The 14,190-nt window shown below is 42.6% G+C and overlaps 1 protein-coding gene across 2 annotated transcripts in view; it reads left to right on the forward strand.

Annotated features, from left to right (window-relative positions):
- LOC102210027 (formin-binding protein 1-like) overlaps window positions 1-14,190 on the forward strand; it is a 38,460-nt gene that overhangs the window by 16,096 nt on the left and 8,174 nt on the right. For both annotated transcript variants that reach the window (XM_005754502.1, XM_013907884.1), the window contains exons 5-14: window positions 627-689; window positions 812-907; window positions 1,105-1,119; window positions 1,203-1,331; window positions 1,409-1,555; window positions 5,484-5,660; window positions 5,750-5,947; window positions 6,753-6,767; window positions 6,851-6,960; window positions 12,855-12,987. In XM_005754502.1, coding sequence (XP_005754559.1) covers window positions 627-689; window positions 812-907; window positions 1,105-1,119; window positions 1,203-1,331; window positions 1,409-1,555; window positions 5,484-5,660; window positions 5,750-5,947; window positions 6,753-6,767; window positions 6,851-6,960; window positions 12,855-12,987 — 1,083 coding nt within the window. The remainder of the gene's footprint in view (window positions 1-626; window positions 690-811; window positions 908-1,104; window positions 1,120-1,202; window positions 1,332-1,408; window positions 1,556-5,483; window positions 5,661-5,749; window positions 5,948-6,752; window positions 6,768-6,850; window positions 6,961-12,854; window positions 12,988-14,190) is intronic.

Consider the following 14,190-nt stretch of genomic DNA (forward strand, 5'->3'; position numbering starts at 1 on the left):
AAAACACATACAAACTCTGAAGCACTTACAAAAGACAACAGAAGTGCTCCAGGATGCTAGGGGGCAGTGTTGAGCTTTTGTTACCTAGTGGCTACACAAGCCAGCAAGTACCAACGACCGGATTTGGTGTGTGGTAGTAACAGGTAAATGAACTTTTTTAAAATTTATTATTTGACTATATATGAATGCTTGTGTATAAATACATAAACAATACACATATGCTTTCGTGCTTTCAATTGTGTAATTTAACTGATCTAGTAGCTCTGTTTTGGAAGTTCAGTTCATGCTAGAAATGTGTTTTGGAGTTTGTGCATGTTTTGTCTCTAGGGGCCACCGCATATATTTATATATAAACATATATAAATATTATTGTTAATAATAAATTAATTAAAGCAACAAAACAACCTGAAGAGCTGGTTCGGAGCTGAAAGAGCCGGCTCTTTTTAGTGAGTCGAACCGAAACAGCCAGTTCTCTAAAAAGAGCCGGAAATTCCATCACTACAGGCCACAGAGAAACAAACTGGGTGTGCTTAATTTGCTTTGTAGTGCAGACCCAGTTATTCTCAGTGTGATTTCGTCAGTTCAACCGGTTCGACCAGTCTGACCAGTCTGTTTTATTGTTGCAGCATTTCCAAGATGGCCGCCGTGCACAGCAGCACATTGAGAGCTCCTGGAAACAGCTGGAGTCTGTAAGTGACCTTTGCCCCTGCCCACCAACACACTGTCCCCACCCCAAACTCTGTAGAAGCGGAAACTTGTTTGGACTGTTTATTTTTGTTTGTTTGTTGGTTTTTTTTAACTTATTTTTCAGAGTAAGCGGCGGTTCGAACGTGACTGTAAGGAGGCGGAGCGAGCTCAGCACGTCTCCGACAAAATCGACCTGGACAATAAAACGGATGGAGAGAAGGTCAGAACACTAAGCTCTTGTCAGGGGGAGTGTGGGCGAAGCTTGAGCACCCCTGCAGTGATATGATTGGACGTTATTTATCAACTATGACCCAGGGGTTGAATAAAACAGCTGATTGTGGTCCATTTTAATCCCTAACATCATACTTAGTCCTGTCTGTCTGCCTGTGTCTCTCTCTGTCTGTCCGTCCATCACAGCGCTGCTCGCTGAAGGTGCGTTTCTTCCTCACTGATAAGCATATTTTGAGTCGTCTCCCGTTGGCAATCGTCGGTGTGAAAGTTTTCTCTGTTTTCAGGCTCGTCAGACAGCTCAGCAGAAACAACAAGCTGCTGAGGAGTCCAGGAAAGACTACGTGACAAGTTTAAACCAGTTTAACCAGGATCAGCACCAGCACTACCACACACTGGTACCAGTAATTTACCAGGTAGGACTTCCTGTTATGCAGTGATGTCATCAGTGAGTGTGGCGATGTGTACTCAGGCATGTGCCTCTGCCCTGCAGCGTATCCAGGACATGGAGGAGCGGCGGATCGAGAGGATTGGGGAGGCGATGCGTTCGTTGGCCGAGGCTGAGAGAAAAGTTCTTCCTGTTGTGAGCCGCTGTCTGGACGCCATGATGGAAGCTGCTGAAAGCATACAGCCAAGAAAGGTGAGAGTCCCGGGACTTCGCCCACAGAACCAAACACCTGATTTAGATTAGGCTAATTTGCCCTGAAGGTTATTTCCATGTGCACATCTGGATATCTAGTTTTCTCCCTAGAAGTTCCGATGTGACCGTGTTGATGTCCTTGAGTCCATCGACCCTTCAGACTGAATTTGGTTAGATGAGTAAACTCACAAGAAACACGCCAGCGAGCATGGCGGGTGGAAAGGGAATATCTAACGCCACCATCTGGCCAGGTTGTGTGCTGAGTTTGCACGTGTCTCTGGGTTCTCCGACTTCCACTCTGGTTTTGTCTGTTCCAGAAGTCCTGTGCTTTGTTCTGATGCAGCTTTGCAATCCTAACCCAATTCTGCCACGCTCTTCTTAGAGGAGAGGCTTTCTCCTTCCAAACAGCCACACTTGTTCAATCTCAAAAGGTTGATTCTGTCCATCTGGTTCTGTTCAGTGAGAGAAATGTTTCATCATCATCAGGTGACGTCTTCAGTCTCAGCTGACTGCAGGTTTCAACCTTATAAACAGGACATTTGCACAATGACTGACACTAGCAGCACTGAATGAACGATGGGCTGTGAGGTCAGTTTATGATCATTTACCATTCACAGAGAGTTGGGGAATGGCTGCAATCACAGCATTGTAAGATGTACCCTTAGGCCCCCTCCTGGATACAGAGATCAAGGTCAAGGTAACTTTATTTATACCCATAGGCAAGGTAAATTTGCTTTACAGACAAAATGATAGCATTTGGCATCCCTTCAAAAACAAACATACCTAATAAAGATATAAACCTCCCTGTAGCACATATATAGTAATTTAATATTTCGAATCAAAAACAGTTCTTATTTAATTCAGTGACAGCAACGGGGACAAAGCTATTTTTATAACGCTTTGTCCTGCATCTCGGAAATAGAAACCTCCATCCTGAGGAAAGAAGCTGAAATTCACCCCTTAGAGGATGGGAACCATTTTTAAGGATTGATAAAGCCATCCTCTGTACCTGCTTGGAGTACAGGGAGGCTAAACAAGACTGTGGCTCACCTATCAGACGACTGGACCATCTCACTATCTGATTCAGAGTTTTTCTCTGTGACAGAGGTCTGACTGAACCATGCCACCAAACAAAAGGACAAAATAAAAGAACGAAACTGTTCTAAAAGTCTTTTAATTAAAATATGGGTCTGTTTTGTATTAAAAGCCGAAGAAAAGTCAATGAGAAGAAGTCTTGCAAAAGTCCCTTTACTCTGTACATGTTTAAGAATCAGATTTAGTGAAGTCAAAAGTGTGTCCTACACTCCTCTGTTGGGCCTGTATGCAAACTGCATTGGATCCAGCTGACCTTCAGTCTCTTTCATAATCACATTTCTGATGATTTTTTCAAAGAGTTTCATGACAACTGAAGTGAGGGCAACAGGCCTGAAGTCGTTTAGAATTGTTGGACGACTAAATTTAGGGACAGGAACCACGACTGCTTCTTTCCAAAGAGAGGGCACATGTTGTGTTTGCAAGGATTTATTCAAAATAACCTGAAATATAGGACTGAGTTCATCAGCACAAGATTTAATTAGGCGGCCACTAATATTATCAGGACCCTGGCTCTTGTTCACATTGACAGTACGAAAGGCCTTTTTAACATCGCTGAGTTCAATGATAAAGTGCTGAGTATCTCTCAGTTTCTGTTTCAGTTCAAAAATATCCTCGCTAAAATCAGAAGAACTAAAACGAGCATAAAACATGTTTAAAGCATTTGCAAAATCTCTGTCTGAATTAAAACCATCTAAAATGACCTGACTGCTGCTCTGAGGAGTTTGAAACCCTGCTATGGTTTTCATACAAGTCCAGGCAGACCCAAAATTTTTTGCAGCACATTTGCTTTCAAGAAGGTTTTTGTAGCTCTGTTTTGCTTTCAAGAGCTCGATTTTCAGGTCCTTGGTGGCTGTCTGAAAATCGGTAACAGCCCCCTCTTTAAAGGCCTGTCTCTTTTTCCTTAAACAGGATTTGACGCTTTTAGTGACCCACGGCTTATTGTTAGCGTAGACTTTAACGCGCTTACGGGGTATAATCATGTCTTTACAAAATATTGCATAAGAGCTAGTAACATCCACCAAAGCGTCGAGATCATCTCCACAAGACTGAATAAAAACTTCCCAATCTGTAAGCACAGATTCTTCTGACCATAGGTCAACATCCTTAGTCTTTGTCTTCTCTCGTTTTAAGACAGTTTTATAGATGGGCAGGAGATGCACACAGTTATGGTCAGAAGATCCCAGAGGAGGAAGCGGGAGGGATTTATAAGCATTCTTCACCGATCCGTAACAAAGGTCCAACATTTTATCCCGTCTGGTAGGACAGGATACATATTGATGCAGATTGCCCAAAGTTGATTCAAGAGAGACATGGTTAAAGTCCCCCATTATAAAGTTTGGGCGTCAGGAGAGAGCGCCTGCAGCTTCTGCACTACGTCTGAGATGATGCTGCAGGTGGAGGCGGGGTGAGCCCTGAATGTAAGCTATGGTAATAAAAAGTTGTGGAAACTCACGAGGGAGATAAAAAGGGCGCAGTGACACGGATAAAAGTTCAACATCTGGTGTACAAATACACTCTCTAACAGTCACAGCGCTACAGTAACGTTTGTTCACATACAAGCATACTCCCCCTCCTTGAGATTTCCTTGTTACCTGTGCATCCCGATCCCGGCGAAAGGGAGCTCCAAAACCGTCAACTGAAAAATCGGCGTCCTGGTCCAGCTCCGTCGGCCATGTCTCGGAAAAAGCCATCACTCAGCTGTCCCTGAAGTCTTTCTGGAACCTGACGTTTCCCTGGAATTCATCCAGCTTGTTCCTAAGAGACTGAACATTTCCAAGGATAACAGACGGCAGGGGAAACCGACTGACCTGTTGTCTCCTCAGACGCAATTTAACACCTCCACGTCTCCCTCTTTTCCTCTTCATAATCGTTCTGTTAGAGTCTCTATGTATAAAATCCGGCATACATGAGGTGAGGTCCTTACCGTCATACGGTAAGTTAAGTTGTAACAGTTCGTCGCGGGAGCAAACAATCCTCAGCTGACTCACGGCTTCGCCCACATCATCGGAAACAAGCCAGCACAGTAGAAATCCAACCACAATGAAGAAAAAAGAATCCATGACGTTCTCACTGTTGTGGAGCGTCACTTTGTAAGAAAACTGTCACTTCCTTCAACCAAAACACATGCCAGCGATAGAAACAAAAAGAAACGATAAGAACTTAAAAACGTAAAAACTTAGGATGCCAAGCTCTCACTCACTGCCGGTCGCTGCGTGCGCATTAGCCCTGGTCTTTCCCTTTTCACGTAAATGGCCTCCTTGACTCTGCCCTCAAACCAGCGTTCCTCCCTGTCCAGGATGTGTACATCCTCATCCTTGAAAGAGTGTCTACTGGCCTGTAGGTGTAAACAGACTGCAGAGTCCAGGCCTGACGAGGTGGCTCTTCGGTGTTGTGCCATCCTCTCCGCCAGAGGTTGTTTGGTTTCCCCGATGTATAAATCCTGGCAATCCTCCTGCACTTAACAGCGTACACCATGATCCTTGGGGTCGACCAGTTTTTGGCGCAGCGTGTTTTGAGTGTTTAAATCACAGAGACGTCGTGTTTAGAAAAAGTGTGTCTCAGCTGCTCCGATACTCCTGACATGTACGGGATCACTACAGGGTTTTGCTTAGGCAGCGGTCTTTAGGAGCCTTCCCGGCTTTGACAAAAGTCCAGCTTTCTTACTCTGCTGTCATGAACTTTGACCTTTAACCTTCTAACTGAGGTGCGGGAGGGTGTGCATCTGCAGATATGTTTCTAATGAAGGAACTCCAAAATGTGCCTTCATAAACACGCCAATATGGGATGTAAAGGTCAAAGGTTAGCTGATGTTATGTGGTGAATGTCCTTTCAGGACACCCGTCAGGTGGTGGAGGTGTATAAATCAGGATTCGACCCCCCGGGTGATGTTGAATTTGAAGACTACAGCGCCACCATGAGGCGGAGCATCTCTGAATCCAGTTACCTCGACAACCGGACAGAGGAGCGGAGACAAAGCAGAAAGCTGTGGCCCTTCATCCGAAAAACCAAGGTATACGCGCACACACACACACAAGGTGCAGATGAGACACACCTGGAGGAATCACCTGGCTGTACTCAGGTCCTTTTCTCTCCTTTCAGTTGCTGACCCTCCTGTCCTCCCCCCGCCAGCCTCCACCCCCACCCCCAACCTCTCCTTCACCCGGGGGCATGGCCAACAGTCCCCAGTCCCCACCCACAGCCACAGCCACCCGAGAACCAATCACACAGCGGCTGAATGACCTCATGACCTCTGGCTACAGAACCAGGAAGCAGTGTCTGCGCAGCCTCAAGAGAGGGGTACAAGATGTACTGCATACTGTACTACATGAAATACTACGTTATATCTTAAATACTATAACACATATTGGAGTCCAGCTGCTGTGAGGTTTACACCACAAACTAAAGTCATATTTATGTCTCTGTGATGGTTAATCCAGCAGCATGCACTTTAATCTACGTGATATTTTAATGCTACAATATTATAATCATCATCATTATTATGTTTATAATTGATGAAGAAACCAAATGACACTCAGATGTTTATTTGATTGCCAAATAATAATAATGGATTGGATTTATATAGCACTTTTCAAGGCACCCAAAGCGCTTTACAATGCCACTATTCATTCACTCACTGGTGGAGGCAGCTACGGTTGTAGCCACAGCTGCCCTGGGGCAGACTGACAGAAGCCAGGCTGCCATATCGCGCCATCGGCCCCTCTGGCCAACTCCAGTAGACGGTAGGGTAACATGTCTTGCCCAAGGACACAGCGACCAGGACAGAGAGCCCGGGGATCGAACCGGCAACCTTCCGGTTACAGATGCGCTTCCCAACCCCCTGAGCTACGGTCGCCCCTAGCAGCTTTAAAACACTGATTCAATTTCTCTAAAAAAATAAAAAATAGTTTCAAACACATTGATCACAAATTTCTAAATTGTTTGAGTTTTTATGACTAATAATTGTGTTAGGCACTGTCTACTACGTACTGTTTCCTACACTAACTGCTGCAGTGCAAGCTGTTGTGCACGCACACACAGTCGCCTGGCACATTCATGATGACATCTGTTGTCTTTCTTTCTGCTCGCCTCTTTGACCGGACAGCTGTCACTCAAACTGGTCAGTATCTCACCTGTCAGAGACGTCCAGGTGTGTTTGAGCCTTCGACTTACTGATGTTTAACGAGTGTGTTGATGCTGCAGGGCTCGAGTCCTGCCGACTGCAGCCATCTTCCTCCTGAACAGAGACGCAAGAAACTTCAGGGCCGCATCAATAACATCAATCAGGAGATACAGAGAGAGCGCGAGCAGAGGTGACACACACACAGACACGCACACACAGACACACACGACACACACAGACACACACACAGACACGCACACACAGACACACACAGACACGCACACACAGACACACACACACCGACACACACACAGACACACACACAGACACCCACACACATGGACAGACACCGTGCACACACAGACACCCACACACACACACACAGACACCGCGCACACAGACACACACACACACACACACACACAGACACCCACACAGACGGACAGACACTGCACACACACAGACACACACACAGACTCACACTCACACACAGACAGACACGCACACACACACAGACACCGCGCACACAGACACGGACACACACACACACAGACACCGCGCACACACAGACACACACTGATCTGATTCCATTTTCTGTTCAACTCAGTGTTATTTACACAGCACCACATCACAGCAGCACTCTTACAGTACAAGTCACAGTATGAGGTGGTGACTTAGCTAGCGCACAAACGTTATTTGCGTTACCCACGAATAACTTGAAACAACTCTCTTATTCGCTTACCATATAAAACAAGAATTACATTCCAAACTTTACATAAATATATGTAGTGCTTGTATATTGCTATCACCTGAAACACAGCAAAACAGTTCAGTGTTATTGACGGCTTCCATTACAATAACTGGCCTGCGTTACTTTTGTGAGGGATAATTTTGCCAGTCACCCGTTTGAACCGCCACTGCCACTTACTGGCGAACCTAAATATCGCCCCATTTGCTCCCACCTAAACATCACATCAGGTGGGAGCAAATGAGCTTTTCGCTCTGTGCTATGATGCAAACTAGTGTCACAACAAATAGCAAAAAAGATGATATGGGGGGGCGCTGTACATGAACACACAAGGAACGCATCTCAGACTTGTTCTTGATGCTCAAAATACTCGGGGTGCCACACCTCCATATTTTTTAGATCTATAAAAAAAACTTGTGAGACTTTATCAGAGGTGTGAACATCACAGCAGATCTCTTTGTGTCACTGAGGATAAAACAGAAAAACGTGAAGCAGATTTTGCTGGCCTGGCTTTTTATAGCAGATAACCAATATTCTGCAGTAGAACAAAAACAGCAGAAAACCATGAATCAACATGTGAACATGACCTGATGCTGCTGAAGTGAAGCAGAGCAAAGTTACAGAGGTTTGATTACACTGTAAAATGTAATTCTAGATGTTTGTTATTGTAACATATTATTCTATATCAGTTTGATGATAGATGACTGAAGTTGTTGTTATAGCACAAAATTACAAGTTAAAAATGTCCCAATTACACCAAACAAAGCTGACTCGAAAACTCATGTCCAGCTAAATCAGCAACTTATGTGAACTTGACAATATGGGGAAGTTGAGCACAGCAGGATTCAAAACTGCCTCATGTGACTGCTATCGAGGTGCATCATGGGGAATTGGCGGTTAACGACATGCTCACTTTACTTGGACATTTTCTAATCGTCTTCTTTGGAATCTGCTTTCAAGGTGAGTAACATTGGTTATAATTACAAAGAAAGAGAGCTACAAAAGTTGGAACATGTTTTGAATTTATGGCATGACGTGTGTTTTTTTCTTTTACCAAAATCTTTGCTTTAGCTAATATAACTTTAGCCGACAAGGTCCAGCTTGTGTGTCATGACCAAACTTAACCTAATAAACTGAAATACGGCCTTTTTATGGGTTGCACTGACCAAATCAAAAGTATTGTGCCGCTAGCTTTAAGGTTGTACACTCAACCACTGTTGCGATATTAGCAAGCTAACTCAGCTAATTAATATAGCTTATTTCACATTGTCTCTGTACTTGTAAATTTCTTTGAAGTTCACAGGCTGTTGTATTTTGGTGGAAGTTCATTTTGGCAATATTTCCAATAACTGGCTGGGTTCAAAAAGAACTATTTGGCAGGACTCCTGTGCTTGTTGTTATCTGTTTACTCCTATGTAATCACTTATGTTGTTATTTACTGCTGCATGCTAAGCTGTGAAAGTGTATTGAGGACTGAGACAAAATATGATCTACAGACCAGCATTATATTAGTTTTTTATCAGATAGTCCTCCAGTGTGTTTATTTCTTGCAGTAATTATATTGTGCAGTTATTTCTTACCCTGAAATGCTTAATGCTTAACAACAGCTCCATTTTAACTTGTTTTTGAACTCTTGTGATCAGTTTGACCAAATTGTGTGAGTTTCCATACTAAAAGAGTTGTAGTGATAAAATAATTGGCATCAGAGACACTGATTTTTGGAAGTCCCTTGGGTTGTTTCTGATTTTTTGTTTGTTTGCATAATTTAACTTTTAATTTAACTGCATTCCCCGTATTGTAACAAAACTAACATTGTTTATATTGTCAGAAAATTAGCAAACAGCATAAATGGCAACAACAATACAATTATAACATATATTTTTATTTTACTTATTTTAGATCTGTGAAGCCAAACTTGATGCCGGGCATTTGTTCTTGCCAATGGAGTCAAATGGTAAGTTACCTTTTGTGGGGGTTTTTTCATACTGGAAACACCACAGATTATATTGTAATTTAATAGCTCTGTAGAACAAATGATATAACGATTGTAGTGTCAGGGTACTTTATTTTCACAGGTCTAGATGATCACATCTGTTTTTGTCATTTAAATGAGGACTTGCAAACTTTGCACTTTTCTGTGGAAATTGCTGTCCACTTCCCTGCACATACACAGAATGTGGACAGTATTTCAGATCTAAAAAAGCCTTACAGGTTAATTTAAGAGATCATGTGGTCACAGAAGGAGTATGTAATGGACTTGCTGGCTTTAATGTAAAAAGCCTGTTGTGTAACTTTGAGGCAGTATATTGCTCATCAAGGTAAACATCTGAGGAATAAGAAAATTGTTACTTTTAATCAGTGTTCTTTTACATCCCACATTTACTAAAGTTTTACATCACATAAGAGTTGTTTTTACACTCATTCTACTTTAAAATATTTCAAGACAGAGCTTATTGTTCACTGAACGGCAGGTAAAGTGCATCTTTTTGTTTATTTGCTTTTGTGTGTTTGTGTTTTCTCTAATGGGCCTAAGATGATGGTTTGCTTAAATTTGAGTCTCAAAGCATTTAAAAAAAATTCTGCCTATACTCCCCACTAGGGCTGGGCAAAGCGATGATTTTCCTAATTGATGAATCTAGCGATTAATTTTTACATGTATGCTTTTCCTCACCAAATGTGTTATTATGAGATCTGTGACATTGGATTTGGTCTGGGTTTCAGAGAAACTAACTGACAAACTAGCATTTATATTCTTAGTTTCTTGTGTTTATTTATGTCTTCACCAGGGTCTTTGACATTTCGCTGCTGTACTGTTCTGCTTTGTGTTTGATTTCTCACATTGTATATTGTAATGCCAGAGATATTAGGATATTTAAGGGGTTGCAGTGGCTGCTACAGCTGTGGGGGGCAATACTTTGGTGAAATGTCCTGGACCCTGGAAAAGAGACTGTGTAAACTGGGTAAGCAATTAAAGGTTACTGAGAGTCAAAGTCATTGGACAGCTGGGTAAAGGTGGATGCTGATATTCAGTGCCAGTTATGCAACCTGTCCATCCATGTCTATATGCTCTTTTTTCATGCTGTTAATATAAGGGGAAAAAATAAACTCTTACTGATTAAAGAAGCATTGTCTGTGGAGCCACATTCTGATCCTGTAGTTTAGCTCCAGTTTGCACATTTCATGTATTCTCAGTCACATTTGGCTCAGAGCACAGCCAATATTTCGAATAAGTAAATTTAAATTTAAATTTTTGTTTGCATTCTGCAATTGAAGACATGCTCTGTTATTTATGAACATGGTCTTTGTTTAAAGCAAGAAATGGATTTGTAACATGGTGGTGCATATCTCATTCTGAAAATTTTTTAACAACTAATAAGTGTTACCCAAAGCCAATCAGCATCATCCAAAGCATCAGTATGGCTCTTCTTCTATTGTGTATTTGTAATTGTGTATATTATTTTTTTGTCTTTGAACCCTTTCATAGCTGACGGGTATTGAAGACACATTTACTAAGAGGATGAAGGTTGGCATTGTGATGGTGAAAGAAGAAGACATCATCGATGTGTTGGTTGTCCTTGAGGCGGCAGTAATCCTGTCTAATCTGAGGGATGTCTCGAGTGTCATTTCCATGCCGATGGGCCTTCTTTTTGCCCTCAACATAGACTATCCAAAGGAACTTAAGGACACCTTTGAAGTCATTCAGAACATCCTATTGAACATTGGTGGAAGGCAGTGCTCCTCACTTGTGCATGGTCTAAGAAACAGACTCTTGCGGAAAGCCATGCAGAACTGTAATTGTATGCTCACAGCATACAATTGCGTTAGTGTTAAGGACAGTTTTTATTTTACTGTTTGTTTTTTTATACTTGCAAGCTCCCATTTTCACTTTTGTATATCAATAAATGACCAGACTTTGCATTCCAGATTAGACAATCACTCCATTGTTCATGGTTTAAGAAACTTATGTGAACAACAATACAATGGTGGACTCTGCACATGCTTATCTCATGCAAGTCAGTAGTTTTTCCTTTGTTTTGCAATTGAGCAGACTCAAACGATGTTTCTGAAATATTCATATTATCAAATGTTTCAGAAGCATGTACTCATTTTCAGAGCAATTGGTTCTGTGGAATTTGTTGCAGTTGTAAATGAAGACAAATACAAGAGTTTGATGTCTTAGTTGTTATAAACTGATCTTTACTGTCACTTAACAGTAAAGGTTTTGTACTATTTTAATATTTCATGTTTTATGCTAACAGGTGTGCCTGAGCACAATGAAGTTTAAACATTTTGCAAATGTAAAGAATAATTTTTCTAATATAGCAAGTGTCCCGTTGATACATTACAATAATGCAGACTTTATGTTGTTAATTTTAACAGTTTTTATCTCATCCTGTTGAAAGTCTGATGAGTTCATGCCATGGTGAGGATTCTGTTGACCAGCTGTCCACAATTCACAAGAATCGCTACTGCTTCTAGAGTATTGGTCTGATTTTTCTGTTTCTCAGATGACTAAGATGGCACAATAAATGTTGAATGTTGCGTGCTCATGAGTAATTGTCTTGTCATGTTCTTAGAACAAACTTTCTGCATGAATTGATCAGATACACTTTAATGGAATCTGTGGGTTTTAATTTTTTTCTGTAAACAGAAAATTAATTTAAAGGATAGATATTTAAACCTGAGATCTAAGATAAACCTAAGAGATAGTTTTTAATTGTTCAGTAGTGCAATTAATCATTAATGTGATCTGAAATTGATTACAGCCCCTCTACTGTTTGCCAGCGCAGGTTTTGTAGAGCAAACTTTCTAGTGCTCACACTTTTGCTGCTTCAGTGTCAGACGTTTAAATCAGGAACACAGATCGAAATAATCCGCTGTGACCAGAAACAGAACTGAGCTGGACAGGATGACCTGGAAATGACCAGAGCTGAACTGGATCCAGCCCGATCCCATGTGAATCCATGATCCTGTTATGTTTTGTATCTGTCCCAATCTTTAACTGGACTCTGATCTGGTTCATGGCAGCCTATGATTGGGTGGATCCGATTCAGTGAGCAGGTCAAGTTCACAGAGTCTGTTACAATGGTAACTGATGGTAAGTTAACGCTCTCTTTGGAGTTTGATATCACAGTTTCAACTGAACCTGTTCCCTGGATCAGCGAACCTCAGCAGAGTTTCATGTTTTTAGTGGCGCCAGAGGTGGAGCTAGCTCAAAGGAAGAACTGGGTCTGGAGCTGATCCAAAGTGCTGTCTCATTAGTGAGACGGGTGTTGGTCCTGGTGGGGGACTGTGCGTGTGTGTGCATGTGTGTTAATGGTTCTGTGTCATTTCAGGGACGCTTTGTTGAAGATGAGGGAGGTTTATGAACGAAGTCCTCAGATGGGCGATGCCAGCAGTTTGGAGCCTCGACTGGATGAAGTGAAGCAGAACCTGCAAAGGCTGGAGGAGGAGCTGAGGAGGAACCAGGTCTCTGTAAACACATAGCACGTACACACATTATTTTATGACTTAGAAATTGGATTAGTGGGTGAAGAACCTATCGATAGGAAGCTCACTAAGCCAGAGGAGGATGTGCTAGTTAAAAGGTTCAGTTTTGCCACGACAGCAACAGAAACAGCAATAAGCATTACAAAAGTAACACAACCTGAAGCAGAGCAAATCAGGATGTGGGTTTCAGGGGCCTTCTCCAGTGCGAAATACCTCTTTCCAAAATCAGGCTGTGGCGGGCAGCAGCAAGGGAGGGGGACGCACCTGAGCAATCACGCCTCGCCGGCTTAAAGTCTGAACTGGGTCCTGTCGGTCTGTTGTTGTTAGTGTGTGTGACGGGAAAGCTTCGGCCGGTATTACTGAAGATGCTGAAAAGCGTGAAACTGTGAATATTTCACAGTGGTGCTAGAACCTGGGATGGGGGCTTGGCAGACGCGGTACCGGGCGGAGGAGCTGGGCCAAATGGTGGCTGAAATGGCGGCCACATGGAGGGAGCTGGTGGCAGCGTCTCGTGCATGGGTCCTGGCCACCGCCACCACCCACCACCACCACCCTCGACCGCGTGGGAGTGGCTGACGTCCAGGCAGCTCCAGCACCCGTACCAGCCCCCAGGATGAGACCACGCCCTGCCACACAGGCCATCACGTCCGACAAGGGGAGTCGCACCGGAGGAGGGAAAGCAAAGGAACACAGATTTGTAAAGGAAGCTCTAAAACATTCCAGCTGGGCCTTTATCAAATCAGTGATGATGGGACACTCTTTGGGGATGTTACTGATTTTGGGAAGAGAAGACTGATGGTTTGAAAAAAGAATAAAACACGCCGTCAACAGTGAATCCAAAACATTGTTCCACTTGCTCTAGGCTTAGTCCTGTAGGTTGGTCCTTGTGACGTCAGTGCTCTATTTCACATCATATGATGATCAATATTTGAAGAAGAAGCAACTCAAAAGGGGACCTGGGAGGAAGAAGATGAAGAACCCACCTTGATGATCTTCACAAACTTAAAGAATCAGAATTAGAATCAGAATACTTTATTGATTCCTAGGGGAAATGATTTTGGTTACAGTGCTCCAGTTTAACAGTAACAAAGACAGACACTACACTAAGTAAGAAATAGACACAATATATACAATGTATATACATGCATGTGTGTGTGTGTGTATATATATATATATATATAT

This window comes from Pundamilia nyererei, unplaced genomic scaffold (assembly GCF_000239375.1).
Source record: "Pundamilia nyererei isolate P.nyererei 1_Seehausen unplaced genomic scaffold, PunNye1.0 scaffold00576, whole genome shotgun sequence".
Taxonomy (NCBI): Eukaryota; Metazoa; Chordata; class Actinopteri; order Cichliformes; family Cichlidae; genus Pundamilia; species Pundamilia nyererei.